General features: G+C 40.5%; 1 protein-coding gene across 1 annotated transcript in view; it reads right to left on the bottom strand.

The window, feature by feature from the left end:
- LOC149303207 (1-phosphatidylinositol 4,5-bisphosphate phosphodiesterase beta-1-like) overlaps window positions 1-25,089 on the bottom strand; it is a 253,652-nt gene that overhangs the window by 27,512 nt on the left and 201,051 nt on the right. The window contains exons 17-28 of the mRNA XM_089481675.1: window positions 21,500-21,596; window positions 10,916-11,000; window positions 10,263-10,387; window positions 9,277-9,431; window positions 8,604-8,768; window positions 7,999-8,098; window positions 7,355-7,459; window positions 6,735-6,844; window positions 4,341-4,473; window positions 3,689-3,742; window positions 2,862-3,081; window positions 1,856-2,036 (exon numbers count right to left, since the gene is read on the bottom strand). Coding sequence (XP_089337801.1) covers window positions 1,856-2,036; window positions 2,862-3,081; window positions 3,689-3,742; window positions 4,341-4,473; window positions 6,735-6,844; window positions 7,355-7,459; window positions 7,999-8,098; window positions 8,604-8,768; window positions 9,277-9,431; window positions 10,263-10,387; window positions 10,916-11,000; window positions 21,500-21,596 — 1,530 coding nt within the window. The remainder of the gene's footprint in view (window positions 1-1,855; window positions 2,037-2,861; window positions 3,082-3,688; window positions 3,743-4,340; window positions 4,474-6,734; window positions 6,845-7,354; window positions 7,460-7,998; window positions 8,099-8,603; window positions 8,769-9,276; window positions 9,432-10,262; window positions 10,388-10,915; window positions 11,001-21,499; window positions 21,597-25,089) is intronic.

Below are 25,089 nucleotides of genomic sequence, written 5' to 3'. Positions count from 1 at the left end.
TACCTGTATACTGCATACATATACTATCCCTTCTTAAAAAAATGGTAAATGACGAGCGTGGAACGATTGTCCTGGCACTCCCCAAGGTCCGCAACGAGCATCCTGGCACTCAGAAGTTACAGTGGCATCACTTACTCAGCATCGGGAAGCAGTGAAACTACAAACTCCGAAGCCTTGTCCATTTTGTTAACTTATGTGCTGTTCAATAAAGTTATTCAAGCCTACGTCATTGGTAGAGGTGCTTGAATAAGTAAGGCCTGAATAACTATTAGCACAGCACAGAAGTGAACAAAATGAACAAGGCTTCGGAGTGCATAGTTTCGATGCTTCCCGTTGCTGACACCGGACTCATTGGTGAGTCACCAGGACACTCTTTGCGGGCCGGTCCGAGCTATTCAGCGGGCCGGATGTGGCCCGCGGGCCGTGCTTTGCCCAGGTCTGGTCTAGAACCTCAGTGAGGAGGATCCTACTAAACAGAGAGTTGGCTCTTCACCTGAGACATTCCCTTTGCCCCTGAATGGCTGCTGGGACAAAAAACTACATTGCTTAAGGACAAAACTAACTTGTAATAATGACAAGCCAGAGGGTCAAGGCAGCCGAAGAAGTCAATAAACAAAGCTTTAGTCTGTTAAATGAGAAGTAACTCAAAAGAAAAAAAAGGCAATGGGATACTTGTGGCTCAGACAGATATATTCATCAGAATTGTTGCAAATCATATCAGTGTCCTCATGCATCCAAGCAGTGTATATGAAATGCGCACACTAGCTCAAAAGACACGTGGATCTAAACTAAAGTTAAATAATAATGCAGATAATGTGTACTCTGAGTACGATGTTTTTATGGAACATATCAAATAGGAAATTTCCTTCACCTTCACATTTGTCATACCTGGGAACTCTTCGGGTTTGACCCGGGGTTACCAAGTGCAGCGGAGTAGTGTTTGGTCATATCCACTCCTGCTCACTTCCCCTCCCCCCAGATAACTTAAGGCTATCTGGGGCTAGCTACCTGACCTTCATGTGCTGAGCCCCGCCCCCTCATTAAGCCCCTCCTCCAGAAGACGGAGAGCTCCGGGTAGCCTACCCTGGGAAGTTCCCAGGTGTGTTCAGAAGTCTTGCCTATAGCAATAACACTACTCTTGGTTATAATAAAATATTGTACCTTACATCCTATTGGTGATCGATTTATTGTGGTGGTGGATTGTCTCTGGGAGGTGCGTTTTTATTCAGACGCCAATACCACAGCTATGTGAACGCAATTTAAGAATGTGATAATTAGAGCTTGACCTGAACGAATGCAAAGGCTTATTGTGTATTGTTATTTCTTATTTAAAAGAATGGAACAATTCTTCAATTAAATACCTATTAAAGAACACTTGGATCTGTGATGCAAATTTCAATCTGAACAAATATTAATTTCGACTGAGCTCTGGGGGCATACTTTAATTGTTTCTTACTCCAAGAACATTACAGAAACATTGGGGATAATTAAACAAATCAGGAATTTAAATTGACCTTAAAATAACTAAATTAATTGCTGTATGTGTGGAGTCCTTTTTAAGGTTAAAAAAAGAAATAGTTGTCTCTGACAGCAGGAAATAGCCTGCATCATCTTCCTCACAATCCACGTTCCTTGCACACGCACGTCCTGACACATATATGGAGTCACTCAACATCGTAGTGAGGGCTCCAAATGTTATTTTGGAATTCAAACTAACCATGACCATATCTTATAAAGGCAGAATTTCCCTTGCCTCTTGAAGCCAACAGCCAGGGGTTTTAAAGAAAGCCAGGACAATTAGTCAGGTGAGTGGAGTAAGGACACAGTCCACGGTTGTCCACAAACTCTCACCAACCTGTTTAATATGTTCTCTCTTCTGATATTTTTCACTATAGTACTGTTCTTGTCGGAGATTAAGAAGTTGCTGCTGCTGCTGTTCCTTCAGTTCTATCAACTTTTGCGCCATTTCAGCATCTAGCGCAGCTAAATCTTGTTCCACAGATGATGAATTATGTTCCGGACTGTTATTTTCACATCTACAGAAACAAAAACACGTTTAATCCATGCATTACAGGCAGAAGCTTGATTATGGTGGTGTATTCTGTATGGCTTTTAGTAATGTGTATAGATGTGGGATTTTTGATGTACCATATAGAGTAAAATCCCCAGCCCAACTATCAAAACTCCAGCACGGATTTTATAGTTGGGCATCCTTTGTAGTGAAAAAACACAAACAACCATTCCCTATGGGTTGTTCTAATACAAATGTAACGTTTGGACAGTTTAAATGATCTTGGAGACACAATAGCTACAGCCTGCTAAAAAATATTTACATCATTCCATACAATTTCAGAAAATGATCACCTACTTTATTCCTTTTTGAATATGGTGACTTTGTCTGAGTCTTGGTAATCAACTATATTACTCTCTGCTATTTCAGGCTGGTTACCATATAGCACTTTAATTAACACGACTAAAAGTAAACACTTCCTACTTTAGCACGGACTGAAATTGCAATTGAAAAAATATAAAAACAGTCAACATGTTCTATCTCAGCTAGTTGATCTGGGCCTCTCACCTTTTTTCTGCATCTATGGTAGAATTGCCATTCTCCGTTATCTTTTGAGTGCCAACCACTTATGAGATTTGTGGTTGGCCGAATGGACCCAAGAGGCCAACCATGCCTTTCTCGTAGTTTTAATGTATCTGCGAGATGCCCATTATACCCATGTGAGAGAATGGCAACAGCTCCAGGAGACACGAATGCTGGCAATTGGTCAATGATGATGATGCTGGCACTTGAAGTGTTAATCGTAGTAGAAGGTAAATGGAGACATTCACAAATTCTCTCTGTTACTTACCTTTTCTTGCTATCCCTTTTTGCAGTTTTTTCCAGGATTGCCCTTCTCCTCAAGTAATCGTTTTGAATTTCATTGTACTTAGTAGTGTGCTCTTTTATAAGATCTGTGGTTTTCTTGTGATGCCGCTTTACAAGGTCCTTCATTTCTTTGTAATGCTTCTTTTGAAGTTTAACAAAAGACTTCTGTTGTTTCAGCTCATCAATAGTCTGAGCTTCCACTTCTACAGTGAGCATTAGAAGGAAAATTATACGAAAACACGATTAGAATTAAAGAGCATTGAAACTACCATAATGGAAGAACTGCAACATAAATCTACCTTGGAACCTTGGAAAAACCAACAAGAAAAACAAGAAATTTGGAGCGAAAAGCAAGATATCGATGTATCCTATCAACCTGCTATCAAGATACAACATCAAATAATACTTGGACTCCTTAAGTAGGGAAATTTTGTGTTAACCCCACCACTCATGAGTACACATTCAGATGCTAGCTCCCAACTTCCAAACAAGCGTTCGCTGTAGTAACTAAAATGTTGATGAATAATGACATAATAAGGCTGAATTCTGATGTGTGGACACATCATAGACATGGTGTGTTTGTATGAATCCAGATTAAAAGGGGATTTTATGGAGACAATATTAGTTTATACATGTAAGGGCTGATCATACTAAAAATATTTTTCAGAATATTTGTCCTTATTCTAGATTCCTGATAAAAGAAACATGTGGTCAGGAGACGTAAATGTACCTTGCAATTCATTTCTTGTTATTTTTAAAAAAATGCTACATGGGTATCATTCATTTTACAATACTTTGCACATCACGCACCTGTTAAGACACTGATTATAAGGTCCTCTGTTTTAGCAGGAACTTTAACAGAACCTACAAATGAAAAACAAATACATATTCAGCATTCTTTGAAATTGTCATTTTGATAATTTACATTTTACAGCTTATTTTCATTTGTTTATTTACTTTCACTGATGTTACAGCCCGTCTTCAGACAGGGAGGTCCATCAGGTCTACTGTGCATGGTCAAGGAGTAGGACTTTAGTTTTAGGAGTCGTGGTTAGACGTATGGCTATGGGACAAGGCCTTACTATTTTGTGTTGGCTTATGACCCATTGACAGCTACTTCTGTAACTTGAGTAAGTTACACAATAATATTATATTTAGATTTCATATAAACCACATCTGTTCAACTTTTTATTACTTTTAGGGTTTAAAACCATGGCAAATAGTATATAGGGGCAGAGGGATTTGGGTTGTGATTCTGGTTCCTCGTAAACAGCAGTTGTCCAGCCATCAAGAGCAGATACTGTATCTACTACATCCAATTAGTAGGGATTTTCCATCAGATACTACAGTGATAAGACCGCTTTTCAAACTTTGCTTCACGGTGTGAGGGTAATTTTCCTTTGGAACCTAGACACATTTGGCTGAAGTTATTATGGGGGTAACACAGAAATGTTTTTCTTACCGGGCACTGGCTGGCTATGAACTGTCTGAGATGATGTTTTAGGAGTCAGAGTGGACGCGTGATTTAAACCATTTTCAGCTGGCGCTGTCCTGGGTTCGCTGTTAGCTTCTGATGGCACCTCACCAGCTTCTGCCTACGATACGACACATCGCATACTGCCTTGGTGACTCATAATAAAATACAGCTTTTACAATTAAACAACCCTGTATTAAAACAGCATTACTATACCTAACAGACCATAAACCCCCATCGTTACTACTACCTGATTTCTCAAACAAGGTTTGCCACATGTACATTTTTTCTTTAGTACTAATCCTTTACAATTTATTCTTAAATACAATTATTGTTACTTCTGAAATATTATGTTTTTGAACGATCCCTGAACCCAGGTAACCCAAGGTCTATGACAGGCTGTGTTCACAGTACCATAGGGTTTTCTGGACATACATGATGATATCTGCAGTGGCAGCAGTTCTTGCGTAAAAAACTATATTTGAAAAAAAAAAAATTGTGTTTTTTGTTTTTACAATAGAATGCTTTTCATGAGTTGCTCCAAAACCGATCAATTTCCATGGTAAACGTCGGCCCATATGTTCATGCATGTGAGTAAATACTCTACTCAACGGTTTTCTTGTTTTTTTAACAAAATTCTAGTGCCACCTACTGCACATTCTGAAAATTACCAGCAAGTGCTTTTATAAACAATCTACAAGTGGGGTTGAAATCTTTATATAAAATACTCATTAGTTCATTATTTTAAATAAAATTTCTCCATTTTCAGTAAACGCATATACATACTCTATAATGATATATATATATATATATATATATATATATATATATATACACACACAGTATATATATATACCTTTTGTTTCTGTATGTCATCTTGTTATGTTACATTTTATCCTTTTCTATATAATTTGCTTTAATACATGCACTCATATTACTGAACCCAGGAATTACAGCAATTGGTATAGAACATTGTGTCAAATATGAACAGTACTGAACACCTTAAAGTATATAAAATCCACATTCTGCTTGTTTTAGAATTTTGCTTGTTTTGTAGGACATTAATTGAGTGTCTGCTTGCTAATGCCCCTTTCCTACTACATACAAAATAGCTATACACGCCTTATAGTTATGTTTTTAGTGACTTGAGAAGCCAATGGTACAGTAACAGTAACCAAGCCAATGGATTCAAAATATAGCTGATACTTCATAGGCCTGCAAACGTTGATTTCACTAAATAAAATGGGAGTTGGAGCACACTAGCTGGAGTGTTTGATTGGTGGAGGGCCACCTTCCCCAATTCAAGGTGGCCGGGGCCTTCTGATATCAAAAACTGTTACACCTGACCCAAAGTAAATTGTAAGATGATTCTAACTCTGAAAACTCTTTTAAACCTGTGCGAAACATGCCATTTCTCAAGGTCTAGCAAGAGAGTTTTTTTTTCCAGCCTTAATCTAAAACATCAGAAGCTTTCTCCCATGATTCCCTCAGCAAGACATTTTTGTTTCACACAAAAAAGGTCAAAGATGGATTATGTTCTTTCTACTGAAATAGTATCTCTAGCGGCTGATAACCCAGATAGCTTGCTCTTTTGAGACAAAAGTGTACGTGAGGCGCGGCTTAATGCCCCCATTCACAGTGAGCGGTGACAGCAGGGCATGCGAGGAGCACTACATTTTTTCCTAAGTTAACTCCGCTTTGTAAGAACAGAACTGCAATTTGACAAATATAGGTCAACCTACAATACGTTATTCATCATTTAAAGGTAGCATGTTTTACTTTTAGTGCAAATTGTTAGGGCCCTAATCCTTGTAGGACATGAGGAGAGCATGGTTGAGAAGAAAAGCAATGTAAGTAAAACATACAGATTTATACATGTAGGGAGGTTAGTATTAGCCTCGCTGGTAATGGATGTGGGCATTTTTTTTTAATCAATTAAAACCAGAAATATCAGTACATAGAAACACACACAGATTGATTTAAAAAAATAGTACTTCAGTGCTGTTAGTTAACAAATGTAGATGTGGTTGAGAAAATTGTGCTATGGTGAATGTACAGCATGTAGCCAAAATCAGTAACAATTAACCCAATGCTGATAGTAAGAGTATGTTTTGTGATATCCCACAATCATTTATCAATCTGTAAGGAGTGGAGTAACACAATTGAGCTTATGAGAAAACAAATATCTGCTACAACCAATGTAAAATTCTATTGATTGGACCATTCTGCTGGAAGCTATAAGACAGCTTTACAAACTTTGCACCAGAATAAACTTTTTATATAACTCCCAATGTGTATTGAAGGAAAGTTATACCGGCTCTTCCACTTTCATTTGCACGGGGTTATTTCTGTTTATTGTGTACATAGTCATATACAATTTACCTCTTTCTTAACTTCTTCTTCATCTTCGAGTGTAAGGGCAGCCAGTTGCCTTGACCTCTGCTCCATCAAATTTACATATTTAATTGGATTAGATAATGCTTCAATCACATCTATAACAGAAAAAAATAAATACATTCCCAACTTCCAGCCATTACATTATTCCGGGAACATTATTTAACACATTCCAGCCATTAATCAAACGCAAAAGAAAAAGATGCGGTCACAAATCCTTTTGCGACCTCAGTGCGGCTATATCTTCTTTATTTGTATATGATATTTTTTAAATATTGGTTACATTGGGAGAGGTTTCTCTCAAGTTCAGGTAGCGGCCAGCTAAATTCTCAATTTTTAGTGCATGCAGGTGTGCACTTACATACATTATTGTGAATTTTATGAGTATTTGAGATTTTGTGTAGAATTAATTCTTGAATGTTATCCCTTTATTTATTAAATCCATACATAGAACAAATGTTTCTTTTTCAATGAAATTGTACAAAAATCAATACCGATTTATGATAAGATGTTTCTGAAACTTTAAGGTTATATGTTGCTTCTTTGGAATTGAGCTCCTCATTACTAAACACCTTTTACTCACTTAAATACGTATTATTAACCTTTACCTGCAAATGTGTCAGGAACATAATCTTTCACCTCTATGTAGACAAATAAAGCTGGCAATGTCAGGGGCACGTTCTTCTCATTTCTCAAACAAATATAGTGATACCCTAGGGAAAATATAAAACAAAGAAGCACAAGTCAAGGTAGTGTTTACAACAGTTTTAAAATAGGCTTCCTGTAATGTCAAGTTACAGTTTGTATACATTTTAACGGGTCCAACAAAATAATTTTCATGCAACACCTGCGGATATGAAACTCCACCAGATAATGGAGATATGTATCTATTGTGATACTATAGAGCCCCAGGGAGATGTTTGGATCATGTGCAAACTATATGTATGGGTCCCTGGAGATTTGGAGAATAGGGTAGGCCAATGTCCCAACTCCAATTTTGCAACAGACTGGTAAAGGCCATGCTCATTTAATCGCCCTGAAGCCTCACTATCAGGGAGACTGCGGAGAGATGAAGAAGTTCCTCTGTGCTCCCGTGGCAAGGAGAGCCATGAAAAAGAGTCCCTGAGCCAAGTGTGGCAGTACCTGCCTGGCCCTGCGCATGCTGCCAAAAGGGAGCTTTCCCACAGCCTGGCTTATCTCGGCCTGACAGGGACGATAAGCATAAGAGACATTTAGGCCGGTAAAACCCTACCTGGCCGAATGGCTGATACAGGTAATATTCGATGTCCTATGAATTTTCCTCCTTCTTCATAAGCTGATATTCTGATACAGGCCAGAGATGGTAGTACCACCTAAAAAATAGATATAATTAAACAAAACCAGTGTATTTAAGTGTCATTTCCTTATAATATTCTGTTGAGTAAGATGATCCTATAAGTCATTCTATGCTTTTTGACAAAACAAAATACATTTTGGGGAAAAAAAGCTTTAATTATTATTAGTATTATTGAAAAAAGCATGGGGTAGGCCTAAATGGTTAACCTGAGTCTAAGACAAGACCAAGGACTGATTAAGGTCTGAGACTTTACATTAGGAAAAATGAGCAGACGAGATGGGCCCAATGGTTCTTATCCGTCTTATCCGTGAAATTCTATGTTTTACTGTGAGTCTCACTTAATACTTAACTCAAATTATTGAATTTTATCAAACGACCTTGAGTGTCAATTTCACATCAATATAAAAAACTATATTTCATACACTCAAACGCAAATATACACTCCTGTATTCATAAAATCATTTACTAAAGCTTTTAATGTATAAGAATGGAATCTCAGGAGGATTTATAAATTGTGTAACCTTTTTAAATACAAATGGTTCCTCTTCCCAAACTGGGTTAACAGCATTTCCTTGAGAAGTCTTTGTTTTGAAAGCTTTTCTTTTTGTGTCAACAGGCAGCCCAAACATATCTACTTCTACATACGTGCCAACTTTCTTATCCGAAAGGAATTGTCCTGAAATGACCTGGAAGAAATAGACGTGTATATGTAAATATCTGAAATGTTTCAGTTACTGTACATACAGCTGCTTACAAAGAAGATTCAATTCCCATTAGGGGCCAAAACATATCTTTTAACGACCACCACAGCCCAGGTGACGGGCAAAACAACACTAAATGTACTAAATACTTTATCAAATGACACAGTACTGGTGCATTCGTCTGCCGTTGGCATTAAATAGATTGAGACTAAACTGTGGACAACACAAGGCACGCTTGTTCAGCCGATAGTGACTTAACTGGGCACTGTGGATTGAATGGGCCAGACTAACGTAAAAACCCTGCGGTAGATAGAAACATCCCATTAGGTGTAAAGCCACCAAAAGAGAAGCAAAGGAAAATATTATGCACATAATTGGTACAACAGTGACAAATTACTGAAATAGTCATTTACAACAAGTGACCCCAAACTTTTGAGCGGATTAATCGGACGCAAGGGGATGAAACCACTGTAAACATAATGGAAATCTATACCTTTACGGAAAGTGTGTTTGCAACAATGCCATCTACTGTTGATTCAGTAAACGGATCAAAATGCTTGTCAGGTCTTCTCATAAACTCTGGCTTGAGTCTGTATCCACACTTGCCATTGTACTCGTACATCCCCATATTCAGTTGCATAGAGAAATCTGTAAAATGAGAAGAACATTTGGGGACCATGCAGAAGCTCCAGAACCTACCTAACGTTACAATACAGTAATGTGTCTGGTTTTGAGGCTCTGTGGCCATTAACCTTATATAAAAGTATTTCGTTTTTGGATATGAAGCTTGGATAGAGGGTTTAAATCTTGATGTTTAAGCTAATTTGATATAATATTCTGAGTGGGGACAGCAGTGAAGATCGTTTGATCCCTCAATTATTCCAGAAGACGGAAGACATTGACACCAACCCACCAATGTTAAAAGGCAACTGAAAGTCCAAGAGGTCCATTTACCTACGGCTAGCTAGAGGTTTAGTACCTGAAAAGAGTGTGGTTTATCAAAACTACAATGCTACAGATCGTATACTTAAAGCTTTAAAACACATCTTTATTTTATTTCCCCCAAAAACATATTAAGTGTAAGACATACATTGTTAAACAACCTACCACTCATACATTTTGCAATCAAAGAAAACCCTTTGTAAAAATCTAATATTCAAGGCTTGTGATGTAGCATCCAGAAATAATCATCTTTTCCACTAAGTACTTTGGAATTTTCTTAATTATTCATGATAAAGCTTTGAATCTAGGTCACAAAATCATAGCGGAATCTAACAAATATATAATTATTCTATAATCTATATATATGTTTTTCTTTATGGGTCTACAAATGGTCAACCCTAAATCACCCTATTTCACTTTATGTCATATCATTGTAGTATCATTATCCCTAGCATTTGGTGTCATACATTTAACTAATATCTAATACATCTAAAGTATATAGGACTGTAGCCATAGAGAATAATAAGTAGTCCTTACCTATTGTTTGGAAGTTAAGAGCCACCATCTGACAGCCAGCGTTCCAAAACACCTGAGGCATGTAATTTGAGGAATCTACGCGCGTTCCTTTAGGATATATCCGGCTGAGCTGCATTTTGTTATATCTGGGAGGCAGCAGTTAAGTCATTTTTAATCGTGAATATTTTATATTTGTGCCTAAAAACTACATATAGTGTGGGCTTTATTTCACTCAGTATAACACAGCTGAATATTTAGGTTAACAGGGTTTTTGCACCAGAAGGAGATCTGTGGCAGAACTAGCATCAAAGCAACTTAAGGGGTAGGAATAATCAGGCAGATGGTGAAACAGCTCCTTCTAGTGGCAAATAATTATATAGCACTGTAAAGTAATTGCTTAGTTCAGCGCTTATTTCTATTGCGCAACCTTCTATATATAATGACCTTGAGGTAGCTGAACTGTTGGAGCTGATTTTGGCTCAGTAATGACATATTCTGGACACCTTCAAAAATATATTATTATTGCTAGGTAAAGCAATATTGGTATTTAATTTGCATTAAGAATACAAATACCCCCAAAGCCTCCTTAATTAAATTGCTGCCATAAACTAGCTTATGAAGCAATAGGAAATAAACCGTCCGCTTGGAAATAGAAATCACCAAAAAAAGGATTCTCAACAAATTCCACTGGAGACTTTGTAAGCTGCTCGAGACCTTTCGTTTCCACAAAGGAGGACATTTCAAAACTCTTGTTCCTTTCTGCAAAAAAAGAGCAACGCAAAATTTAGACATGATTGTTTATAAAGATTTTACCTGGGTATTTACAATCATAAAACAGATGATTAAGACAGGTGCTTCTGTTCCAAACGTTCTCTAAATGTTCTAATTTTTAAGGTTTGCGCAAGCACTTTAATTATCAAACTAATGCCTTATAGGATAATTAAGTGAGAAGGGTCATGGTTTTTTACTGTGCTGTAAACTAGATCATAAAGCAGTCATACTCTTTTGCTAATTGAAGGTTTTATTTTAAAAAATAATAATTATATATATATATATATAACTAGTGAATCATAATGTTAGATTTTTCATACATGTAACTATTCTATCCTTCTTCGCCATATTACCAAACAATACCAATATTAAACAATTTAGAATAAAAGACATAAATTTTAGGACAAAGTCAGAATGTGTGGAATTTTCTTTTCCACCAAAACGTGTTTTGGAGGACACAGTGGATTTTAATTTAAACTGATGTTCCAAGACAAGATTTTTGTACTTTGGTAAGTGTCATATCTTTATTGGCTAACTTAAGTATAGTTGATTGCAAGCTTTAAAGACAATCTAGGGCTCACAGACTGTTGTAAGATATGCCTTATAGAGAGACTTAGATAGTCTCAAGCCAAAGAGTCTTAATAAGCATTTTTTCCAGTAGTCTGCTTTGTGTTTGTATTACTCTATTGCAGTTTCTACATGACTCTATAATCATTACAATGCAGTGCACACTCATCAATCCCATCCATTATTGCCAAAATATCCCCCGGGAGTTCAAACTAAACCAATCTAATGCAGTTACACAAGAGCAGAGCTATGAAATACCGTATATCATCATGCGCAGCCTGAAAAGACATCTATGCAGACTAATCTTGCAGGAATGCTGATGAGTGAATAGCCGGTGGAATCCTTTGTTCATACACATGCTTCTCGCTCGCATTTTGTTTATGCCAGATAATGACGGGTACAAACCAGGCACTGGCTCTGCTCTACTAAGAGCCTTTCCCAAGTCATCGTAACCCAGACATAAAACAGACGCAGGCTGAAAACATCGCTTAAGTATTCATAATCTACAACATTGAAGTGTCCAGTTGGTGTCATTGTACTCTTTTAGCACTGATGAAATACTCCAAATAAGTATATGAGAGTACCGTATTTACTCAGTGCTGAAAACGCCATATATTTTGTAGCTGATGTAGCTGTGTTGCTTCGTTATGATGTAATAGAGGGAAATTCGGTCGGTGTAGTCTTCCTGTTATTCCTGATGTAAAGACTCAAACCTTAAACACTCCTTGGTTTCGTCTTAGATTCAGAAAACCCATATGCGTCTCCCATGCATGTTTCATTTACCACACTTTATTAATTTCTACCACTTCTGCTAGGAGGCTGTTCCACTCATCAACCACCCAGCAAAGTCAAAATTATATATTTTGACAAAAACCCTGTAATATCACCCTCCATTATGATATTGGCAAGGACAAGTGTACACTAGGGTGTTTGTGTGTAAGGGCAAGCATGCACTTTATTATGTGCAAGGGCAAACATCAATACATGTGTTTGTAAGGGCAAGCATGTATACATGTGCATATGTATGAGTAGGGATGTGTGTAAAGGCATGCATGTATATGTGTGTATGTAAGGGTAAGAGTGTGTAAGGGTAAGTGTGTGTTAGGGTGCTTGTGTGTAAGAGCAAGTGTGTGTGCCCATAGTACTGGGGTGCAGAATATGATGATCAATCAATAATAATAAGGGTAATACATGTGTTTGTACAGGCAAGCATGTATACATGTGTGTATGGGCACGCATGTATATATGTATGCTGTAAGTATGGGCAGGCATTTGTGTGTATGGAAAACTGTGTGTATGTTAGGGTAAAAGTGTTTAAGTGTTAGGGTGCTTGACGAAAGGGCGAGGGTGTGTGTAAGATGAAGGATGTAGGACTATAACACATTGTTTTTCAGGATATCTCCAGCAGTGTTTCCTTTTTGCATGAAATGTCATAAAGTTAACCAATTCAGTGAAAAATTTATTGCAACTCTGAAAAAATGCAGTGTGTGTAAGGTCAAGCGTGTTTGCGGGAAAACATGTGTATGTGTGTAGTGTATGGGCAGACGTGTATGTGAAAAAGTTTTCAGCAACCGCTCGGTTGGCCTGATATGAATTGTTTTTAAGGATAAATTGCCTGTTTATGACCTAATTTTCCCAGCCCTTTTTATTTGGACCCAGCGGTAGATTGAATCTCGGACATTGCCGCCCCCTGGTGGATAATAAAATACGATTCAAATCTTCTCTGAAACATGCGTTACTGGGGGAACAGTTGCTTGTCACTGCCTGACAGGGAGAAGAGCAGTCTGCTGTGTTACAGTGAAAGAATGAAGGCCAGCAAAAAAAGTATTTTATTTTAAATAAATAGTGGAGGTGACAGAAGGAGGGACATTAACAAGGGGTGGCTGCATTGGGAAAATTAAATAATACAAAAAGATGGTGGCTGGGGACATAATTACACATCAGGGTGGTTAGATCAGGGGGTTAATACACATGGGTATGGGGGCCACTATATTAACCAGTACAAGGGGTTGGTGCATCAATACACAAGGCAGGGGGCTGGCTGGGGGCATCAAATAAATCAATACACAAGGGAGGGGGGGCTGGCTGGGGGCATCAAATAAATCAATACACAAGGGAGGGGGGGCTGGCTGGGGTCATCAAATAAATCAATACACAAGGGTGTATTGCAAAAATGCACAAAGGGGGGTGGCTGGGGGGGCACAAATACACAAGGGTCAATACACACAAACAGCAAAGCAATGTGGAAGGCATTTTTTATAATATTAGTAGGTTATCCCATCCTGATGTGGGGGTCCATGTGGCAGCAGAGCCTGTCCTGGGGTATGTGTTTGGGTGTCAGTGTGGCAGAGCCTGTCCTGATATGTGCTTGGTCATCTGTTTCCTGGCACTTTACTTGCTGTAGAGGGTTAAATAGAACTTTGTAATTTTTATTTATCCAGATTTTGTGGTCACTTCAGAGGACAAAACTTTCTAGGCCTAGAAATCAGAGGAAAAGTAAAGGTTTTGTGTTATTTCAATCTGAATATATTATTAAAAGTTAGATGTTGGTTCAGAGTTTGTGAAACTCAATTCTTGATTACAGTATACAGGACGCTATTCCCCTTTGGTTTCACAGGCCTTCACAGACCAAGTGGTACTCAGCTTAGTTATATGCAGCTGTATGCATTGTGTTATCTGTGATGAGGTGTTCATTTGGTGACGCAGCGCTAAGATGGTTGTGATGCATTAATGGCTAAAAGTTTTGTTGAAGTTTCCATTATGTCTAATCTCCTTAATTTATTTGGGCCTTTTAACTTTTTTGATTTCTGGGATTTTAATAATGTGATAAAAAAGAATGATTTATAGTTGTTTGGATGTCAAATAGTGTGTCAAATTCTGTTGATCTGTATCTGCTATGTTTCCATACATTATTTATGTATACCTGCAAATACAATTTTTTTTTTTTATCTCATTCAGTTGCATGTGCTGTTTCCATGTGTTGTTTATTTGATCTATACCTGAACTACAGGGTGTAAGTAAAAGAGCGCTATGGTTTAGTGAATGAGGGGACAAAGGGACTCTGGGGATGATTACAGGGGAGAGGACCTCTCAATGTCACGGTGCAGTCAGAAGGAGGGAACACTGCACTGACTCTCACTGTCTTCCCCTGATCTGCAGTCAGTGTGGCAAATATATTGGCAGCAGGGTCTAATATTAATATATATTGGCTGCAGGGGCTAATATTAATATATATCGGAAGCTGGGACTAATATTTATATATATCGGCAGCAGGGGCTAATATTAATATATATTGGCTGCAGGGCCTATTATCAATAAATATTGGCTGCAGGGGCTAATATTTATATATATTGGCTGCAGGGACTAATAATATATATCGGCAGTAGGGGCTAATATTAATATATGTTGGCAGCAGGGTATAATTTCTATGTATATCGGCAGCAGGGTATAATATAAGTATGTATTCGCAGCAGGGGCTAATATTAATATATATCCGCAGCAGGGGTTAATATTAATATATCGGAAGCAGGGTGTAATATTTCTATATATCTGCAGCAGGGTCTAATATTTATATATATTGTCAGCAGGGGCTCATATTAAAGAATGAAAAATAACTGTCACTTTAGCTGTTATTTTGAAATCATATTTTAATCACAGTCTTTACTTCAAAGAGATAAGTGCAAATTATGTAGTTAAAAATGCACGTCTAACGTGTGTGTGTGTGTATATATATATATATATATATATATATAGTGTATATGTACCGTTTTATAATTGGCCCCCCTACTTTGGTCCCTGGCCCCCCATGTGCCCCCCCTAAATATGAAACCTGGAGACGCCACTGTGCTTTTCTCCTGTAGGGCGACAGCGGAGGCTACTGATGTGCATAAACCCGGAGAGCTCCACGTACCATGTAATCGGAGTGACAAGCTCGGGCCAGGGCTGGTCCAAGTCAAAAAGGCCAGCAATATATTCCAACACACAGCACTACCTCGAGTGGATCCTGTTACAGGGTCACCGTACCCAAGGCTGGGTACCCCCTGTTTGAGGGCTGAGGAATCACCAGTCAGTCCCTCATACGGATAGCACTCAGCTATCCACGGATCATCCAGACCACCATTCGTAGTAAACCAAGAAGAACTCTCTTTATTACAAACACACAGAATTTATATACAATCTCAATGCAATGTGTACCGAACCCAACCCCCAATCCCATCAGCCACATCCCATCACAAATCCCATCAGTATACAGGGGATGTATCAGGTGAGGGGATTACAGAATACAATGGGTTCCCCCACCTGTGTTATCCCCCCTGTAGTGCGGGTGCCGTCTGGGCAGACAGGGCTGTGTTGGCTGATTAAGAGCCCCAGCCAGATTATAGGATCGTCTCTTTGAAGGCTGGGGCTGAATCCACATCAGTCTCTGGGCCGGTTACACAATAAACACAATATAATATATTACCGGGTCACAGTATACAGAACCGGACACAAAAGTGCTCCGTGACCCGGCTAAACTTCATATGACATATGAGCCAGCTAGCCTGGCCCTGTCACAGATCTCCCCCTTGACCAACGGTCCGGCAGACCAGGCAGATCCACACGGGTCTGCTGCAGGCTGTCCGAGTGGACAAAGTTCAAAGGTGCAGGCCTTAGTTCATGGCCCCCTTTGTCAGAATCATCCATTGAAGGTGGGCCAGGGCCCTGGTTGCCCAAAAGGATAGTCAGTAGTCCTCTGTGAATTGGAGGACGGTCCCAGCTCAGCCGGGGGCACATGGCTATCCCCCTCACCGGGGTAACAGGGGCACGTGGAGACTCTTGCTCCCTAGTCTTGGGAACTGAGTCTGGGGCAGCTGCAAGGCCAGGGTGGTTGCATGGAAGGAAAGCCCTGCTGATCGGGCCGGGGGCACTCGGGGAACCAGGGAAACACGTAGAGGTAGTAAGCGAGGCCTCTACCGGGACACTGGAGTGACCTAGGGGACACTCTGGGACAGGAACAGGTGCCCTTACAGGGTTATTGGGCGAGCTAAGCAGCTCTGCGGGGTACTCAGGGGACCCAGGGGAATACTCCGGGGCAGGGACAGGTGCCAATACTGGACCACCGGGAGGGTTAAGCAGACCCTCGATCTTCCTCTCTGGGACAGGTGCCTCTGCCTGGGCGCGGGGAGAGTCAGAGGAACACTCTGGGACAGTGACCTGGGCTTCTAGGAGGACACTTGGGGAACCAGGGATCACTTCGGAGAACACAGGGATAGGAACCAGGGCCTGCGCCAGGCTACTGAGAGGACCCAGGGAACTCGGCAGCCCCTCTGGCGTCCTCACTAGGTCGGGGAACGGTGCCTCTACCGGGTCACCGGGGACTTCAGTGGGAACCTCTGGGGCAGTGACCTGGACTTCTCCCAGGACACTCGGGAAATCAGGGGGACAGTCTGGGGCACTGGCTTCTACGGGCATAGATAAGGGTTTGGTGAGGGGGATTGTGCCACTTACTCGGGCGGTGGGGACAGTCATCTCTTCTGCCGGGGTAGAGCAGCCAGGGTTGTTGGTGGGGACATGGGTCGGAGCTTTTGGCTTCCTCCTCCGCTTCTTTTTGCTGGCGAGGACCTCGGTTCTTCTCACCAGGGCAGGGGCCGAGGAGTAGGTGAAGAGGACCTCGGTCCCACTCCCGCAAGTTGTAGTACCATGCTCCCAGTCTCCTTGGAACTCCTGGAGCTCCACTCTCCGCAGCAATTCTTTATAGTCCCTCTCGAGCTGCCATTCCTCTTGGACCAGGCAATCCATAACAGCCTCCAGCTCGGGGGGAATAGCATAAACCAGGACTTCTGCACGGTTGTCCCAGATTGTATCCCTGCGGTACTGGCAGGGGCTTCCGAAGGACGAGTCAAATTGGAAGGCATCATATATCAGTCCTGGGTCGACGGGGCTATACAGCATCAGAGGGTCGCTGTGGTCTTCACCTGCTAACTGCTGGAAGAATCCCTGGTAGCGGCTCTGGAGGTCAAGCTCTGCATATATGAGACCTCTCAATTCTTCTTCCCACTCCGGCAACGGGTTCTCCCCCAGGAGTGGAACTCGTAGATCCCACATTGTCCAGTACTGTGCCCAGTACGTTTCAAAGTGGGGATGGGAGAAATCATCCCTCCAGTCTGCGGGCGCAGACTCTAACTGCCTCTGCTGGTGTTCCAGCTCACACACCTCGGCTGTAACCCGGTCTGTCTCACCCTCTGGTTCTCGGAAGGATTGGATATCCTGGTATGATATTTTGGTGTTCTGTTCCCCTAGTCTGGGAGATACAGACCCACTCTGGCTCAGTTCCCGGTGACACATTTCAATCACCGCCGTCACTTGCTCCGATGTAGCCCCTCCTGGGTACAGGGATAGGTGCCATAGAATGTTCTTTTGTAGAGCACTCAGTCCGAGGCTCTCCTCTGGGGCATCCTGGTACCGGTCCATCTCTCTGCAGTCCGCAATCAGAGTAGCCTTTCCTTTGCTACAAACCTCCAGGAGCTCTCTTGGTGTCTCTCGTCTGCAATCCCAGTTGGTGGTTTGGATTTCACCCAAGTCGTGGGATTCTTCCCACCGCTGCCAACCAATGTTACAGGGTCACCGTACCCAAGGCTGGGTACCCCCTGTTTGAGGGCTGAGGAATCACCAGTCAGTCCCTCATACGGATAGCACTCAGCTATCCACGGATCATCCAGACCACCATTCGTAGTAAACCAAGAAGAACTCTCTTTATTACAAACACACAGAACTTATATACAATCTCAATGCAATGTGTACCGAACCCAACCCCCAATCCCATCAGCCACATCCCATCACAAATCCCATCAGTATACAGGGGATGTATCAGGTGAGGGGATTACAGAATACAATGGGTTCCCCCACCTGTGTTATCCCCCCTGTAGTGCGGGTGCCGTCTGGGCAGACAGGGCTGTGTTGGCTGATTAAGAGCCCCAGCCAGATTATAGGATCGTCTCTTTGAAGGCTGGGGCTGAATCCACATCAGTCTCTGGGCCGGTTACACAATAAACACAATATAATATATTACCGGGTCACAGTATACAGAATCGGACACAAAAGTGCTCCGTGACCCGGCTAAACTTCATATGACATATGAGCCAGCTAGCCTGGCCCTGTCACAGATCCTGAGTAAGATTGGAACCCCGACTCGTGAGCAGACTAAAGCGGTCGTCACCCCAAGCTTTGTCGGTGTTTCGGCACCAACACTACCGCCAGCCACCACTGCCTCTTCATTGCCTCCACTGCGCTGTGAAACACCACAGCCACAGCAGCCTACATCCAAGGGGCAGCCTGCAGAGCTTATAATCAAGAGGCAGCCACCAAAGAAGGAGAGTAAGCCCAATGATGTCATCTGTAAATTTAAGCAGCTCTATGCCAAGAGGACATCTACCCAACGGCAGCCCACCAAAGCTCTCCAGAAGATATTTGCCAGCAAACGCCTTTCATCTTAAGAAGAAACTGTTGAATTTTTAGTAAGTTATAAGATAGTTGTTAGTTTCAAGATAGTTGTTAGATAAGTTACCAGCTTGTCACATCTACCAAAACCGTATTCCATCTCGGTAAATCATTGCGGGTCCTGTTCAATTAAATGGAATTCCATTCACAATTTGCGTGGTCAGTGTGATCAATCATAATGGGGGGATGTAGTCTATTTAGCCATAGAGTGTACTTTAGTGGCCACACAAGCTGCTTCTTGTGACCCAGTTTAGCTGAGTTGGACATTGCGTCTAGACTCGTTTGTCACCCGGTCTCAACCTACGCCTGGCGCATTTGGTCTTTTCAAATAAAATATATCATTTAGTTCATTTATTAAATTCCTAAACATTTTCTTACCCTGGAAAGTTCACTTTACCTGGAATCAGTGGCTTATCTATAGGGGGGCTTGCGGTGAGGCTGCCGGGGTCACAGAAAGCAAGGGGGCGCTGACACCAAGGCCAGGGCCACACTTAGGCAGAAGGGAGCAGAGGAGAGATAGCGGGCGCAAATTAAAAAGTTTTCAGCAACCTCTCGGCGCCCCTCCACTCCCTGCTACCCCCTGCCTCTGTGTCTCTTTATTGGTCACGGTGCAGGCATTTGTCGGTGAGCTCAGCAGTGAAGCAGCGCGCACCGTGGCAGAGTAGCAAGAAAGAGCCCCTGCACATCCCTCCGCATGTCTTCAGCAGAGAAAGTGAACTACAAAGGGGAGGGGGTTAGATAGTGAGAAGGGGGAGAGGGGAAAGATAGTGAGAAGGGGAGAGAGGGGAAAGATGGGGAGAAGGAGGAAACATCGATAGTGAAAAAGGGGAGAGGTAGCTAGTGAGAAAGGTTAGTAAGAATATTGAAATAAAGAATGAGAATCAGTAAGAGAATGAATAATGAATGTGATGAATTAAGTGAATGATTGAGACAATGAATTAATGTGTAGATGAATTGGTGAACGAATGAGAGATTTAATTAATAGATGTGTAGATGAATTGTGTGAATGAGTGAGAGAATTAATGTGTGGATGAATTGTGTGAATGAATGAGAGAATGGGTGAATTAATGTGTGAATGAATGAGTGAATTAATGTGTGGATGCATTTCTTAAAAGATTTTTGAAAATGCATTAATGAATATGTTTAAATGATTTGTGTGAATGAGCGAGAGAATGAATTAATTAATGTGTGGATGAATTGTGTGTATGAATGAGAGAATTCATACACTTCTTGAATTTCTTGAATGATGTTTAAAAATGCATTAATGAATATGTGTAAATTATCTGTGTGAATGAGATAACTACCTGATTGTGTGAATGAAAGAGTAAATGAGTAAGTGACTTATAAGTGTTTGTGTGTATCATAGATGTATAAGTGATTTAGAAAAAAGGCAAAGATCGCATCAGCAGGGTGTTTGAGCCTTGGGGACCAAGATGGCATAGGCAGGGTGTTTATGGGACAAGATGTGTGTAATCTGGGTGCTGATCAGGTTCTATGTGGGCAATGTGGATGCCAGGGCTGGCTTTGGGGTGTGCCACCTGTGATCTATGCCTGTAGGGGGGGTTATCTATACCTTTAATGCTGAGTTTACATGTGCTTTCCAATTGATCTATACCTGCAAAGCTGGGTTTCTGTGTTATTCTGTTGATCTATATCTGCTATGCTATGTTTCCATACATCATTTATGTATACCTGCAAATACAGGTTTTGAATGTCTAATTCAGTTGACCCAGGCCTGCGGTGTTGTTTATTTGATCTATATCTTCAGTGCCGAGTTTAAATGAAACAATCTAGTTGATCTATACCTGCAAAGCTTGGTTTGTGTGTTACTCTGTTGAGCTATACCTGCTATGCTATGTTTCCATACATTGTTATTGTATACAGTTCAGTATTTTTAATTGATCTATACATGCAAAGTTGGGTTTGTGTGTTATTCTGTTGAGCTATACCTGCTATGCTATGTTCCCATACATTATGTATACCTGCAAATACAGGGTTTGTATGTCTTATTCAGTTGAAAAAGGAAAAGTGACTTGGGACAAAGAGATTCTGGCGATGATTACAGGGAGAGGACCTGTCAAAGTCACGGTAGGGTCAGGAGGAGGGAAAACTGTACTGACTCTCACAGTGTTCCGCTAATCTGCAGTCGGGGAGGGGGGGGGTGCAAAAAATGTTTCTGCCCCGGGCCACTGCAACTCTGGTTACGCCACTGGATGTCAGCATCATGCCACATAACATGGTCACAGAAGATTATGCGTGAAAACAGCCCTTTTCTGTGAAACTTTTCACAAAGTAGAAAATAACATTTTCTGTCATTTTTAAAATATGGGCAACCCAACTACGTTCTTTAAAGCACAGAAAAAGTAAGCATATTTATCATCAAGATATGTAAATAAACACAGTCTAAATCATTTTAAGAAATCTGAAATTATTTTTTCACTCACTATTTGATACTTCAAAAGACTCAAACTTCACTGGCTGAATGTAGTTAACCAGGTTAGACATCTCTTCTGTGGCGCTAGCTTCATTTCCAGCAGTGCCCTGCAGACAAAATCATACAGCATCATTAATAATGCAAATCTATGCATACATTAATCTAACTCCCTTATATGAAAGTGACATACACATAAGTGAGAAATTATAGCAATGAAATGGCTGATAAAACAAAAATGATGATTCCCAAAGAGACATTTTTCTGGGATTTTTTGGCTTAAGGCGATGGTAACTAAAGGGCCAAACCCTATCTGGTTCTGCATAATACATTATGGGTTCACATATTTGTTCCCTGCAGCTTTATTGTTTATGTTACACTTCAGGACCCACAAGATATTAAAATACATTTAAGTTGTCCACTTGAGCTGCCTGACAGCAATGCACCCATGCCTCCTTCCACAACCAGAAGTGACATCTGTTACAGCTCTGCTTAATCACTAGTGGACTCCATCTCACATTCTCCGTTTCTTCAAGTCCAGTTTATCATTAAAATAATCAAATTATAACTATATAATATAACGCGTGTAAATGACGGTTTCATTGTAAAAAAAACCCCAAAAACTAGCCCATATATAACAGGCAAAGAAAAGTCCACTGTAATTTGCAGAACTTCTGCAAGGTCCAAACATCTCCAGATTTTGCTCAGACAATTTGTACAGTCGTGGCCAAAAGTTTTGAGAATGACACAAGTATTGGTCTTCAGAAAGTTTGCTGCTTCAGTGTTCTTAGATATTTTTTTTAGATGTACAGTAACTATGGTATACTGAAGTATAATTACAAGCATTTCATAAATGTCAAAGGCTTTTATTGACAATTACATTAAGTTTATGGTAAGAGTCAATATTTGCCGTGTTGACCTCTCTTTTTCAAGACCTCTGCAGTCCACCCCGGCATGCTGTCAACTTTTGGGCCACATCCTGACTAATGGCAGCCCATTCTTGCAAAATCAATGCTTGGTGTTGTCACAATTTGTGGGTTTTTGTTTGTCCACCCACCTCTTGAGGATTGATCACAAGTTCTCAGTGGGATTAAGATCTGGGGAGTTTCCTGGCCATGGACCCAAAATTTCGATTTTTTGATTCCCGAGCCACTAAGTTATCACTTTTGCCTTATGGCAAGGTGCTCCATAATGCTGGAAAATGCATTGTTCATCACCAAAATGTGGGGATAAGTTGCTCTTGAAGGATGTGTTGGTACCATTCTTTATTCATGGCTGTATTCTTAGGCAAAATTGAGAGTGAGCCCAATCCCTTGGCTGAGAGGCAACCCCAAACATGAATGGTCTTAGGATGCTTTACTGTTAGCATGACACAGGACTGATCTTAGCGCTCACCTTGTCTTCTCTGGATAAGCTTTTTTCCAGATGCCCCAAACAATCAAAAAGGGGATTCATCAGAGAAAATAACTTTACCCCAGTCCTCATGTTTTTCTTGGAGAGAAGTGGCTTCTTTGCTGCCCTTCTTGACACCAGGCAATCCTCCAAAAGTCTTCGCCTCACCGCACGTGTGGATGCACTCACACCTACCTGCTGCCATTCCTGAGCAAGCTCTGCACTGGTGGCGCCTTGATCCTGCAGCTGAATCAACTTTACGAGACATCCCTGGCTCTGGCTGGATTTTCTTGGGCGCCCTGACGCATTCTTCACAAAAATTGAACCTCTCTCCTTAAAGTTCTTGATGAACTGGTATATATTCTAGCAGCAATATCCTTGCCTGCGAAGCCCTTTTTGTGCAAAGCAATAATGACAGCACATGTTTCCTTGCAGGTAATCATGGTTAACTGAGGAAGAACAATGATTTCAAGTACCAGCCTCCTTTTAAAGCTCCCAGTCTGTTACTGTAACTCAATCAGCAGAGTGATCTCCAGCCTTGTCCACGTCAACACTCTCACCTGTGTTAACGAGAGAATCACTGACATGATGTCAGCTGGTCCTTTTGGGGCAGCGCTGAAATGCAGTGGAAATGTATTTTTGGATTAAGTTAATTTCTATGACAAAGAGGGACTTTGCAATTGGTTGATCACTCTTCATAACATTCTGGAGTAAATGCAAATTGCCATAATCTAAACTGAGGCAGCAGACTTAGCGAAAATTTATATTTTAGTTATTCTCAAAACTTTTGGTCACAACTATATTCTTAGCCATGAGAAGAAAGACAGCAACTTTGGTACAGCTAATGCTTTTATTTACTAACCAAATGCAGGCTTTTGAGACTACTTAGGTCCCTTCCTCAGACATACAGCCCATGTAGGGCCAATGGTAAAAGCACAGCTTGATGTTTGTGTGTCCAATATGGAAATTTTATAACTTCTACCCCTCCATCCCTCTGAACAAGGCATGGCACTAGATGGACACAGGGGTAAATATTGGGTCTTTTTTTCTTCTTTCCATGTGATGATTGTTCAGTGATGGTACGAGTTGGACTTACAAGTCACTTTGCAACCTTCATCTCAGTAAAGTAAAAACATCTCCCGCAGGCGATGCAAACTACAGAATCTTTTGCCAACCCACAAGCACTGGCAGTAAATATAGACCCCCTCGTGTTTTGTCTAGTTTCTAAATCTACACAAACAACCAAAATTAGAAACACTTAACATTTCTTGCTTTATATCTTATTTTTTAAGAATACATAAAAAAAGTTAAGCACCCTGAAAATGCATCAGTTTCTGAGCACAAATTTATTAACACTTTGAAATTAAAAACCTAGCCAAATTACTGTTTACATTCTGCACAACCCAAATCTGAGCATTATTATCACCATTCTTCATTCGGAATGAAAAAGTAATATTCTCTTGCCTGTGTGTATATGAAGTATGTATTTAATTAGTAACTAAAGTAGGCAGTGATGACTGTGCCTTGTGGATATAGGTTAACACAGATAAAGTTCTCTATATCATGGTCAGTAGATGGCAGCCAAGCACTTTAAAGAATCCCAGCGCTAACACACCTACGGCGATTCTTCTAATTATTATTTATTGGTTTATATGGCGCCATCATATTCCATAGCGCTGTATAAGTTCTTCTATTCAGACCTAGCCTTTCTTTTATGCTGGGCATATTTGATAGATGTGTTTTACAATATTGCATTTAAAACAGGAAAATGAGTCAAATCTTTTACCTTCTGCTTAATGGGATTGTTTTCATGGTTTTAACATGCCCTTTTACCACCTAGTGTAATGACAGTGACAATGACCCAACCGCCTGGGTACAGTGTATTCAAAGAATATCTATCCAAAGAAATGTACGCACTATTAATCTTTAATATATTTGTGAAGAACTGTGAGTAATTTATATATATATATATATATATATATATATATATATATATCCAAATAAAATGTAAGCTCTGCGTAAATGTCCCCCATTGGCTAATTGCTTGGTGTGCCAGATGACCAGTCCAGGCCTGCTGATACCTATTTATCGGAGTAATGCATTTACAAGAACAGTAGTGTATCTTATCCAGGCAATTAAAAAAATATAAACACCTTTCAACTGTTCAAGTTACTTATTTAATAAGTGATCGTAAAGCTCTAGAACACTGTG

This window comes from Sceloporus occidentalis, unplaced genomic scaffold (assembly GCF_023333645.1).
Source record: "Sceloporus occidentalis isolate IW3139 unplaced genomic scaffold, rSceOcc1.0.p SCAF_15, whole genome shotgun sequence".
NCBI classification, from domain to species: Eukaryota; Metazoa; Chordata; class Lepidosauria; order Squamata; family Phrynosomatidae; genus Sceloporus; species Sceloporus occidentalis.
Note: the sequence above shows the minus strand (reverse complement) of the source record. Positions and strands in the feature narration are given on the sequence as shown.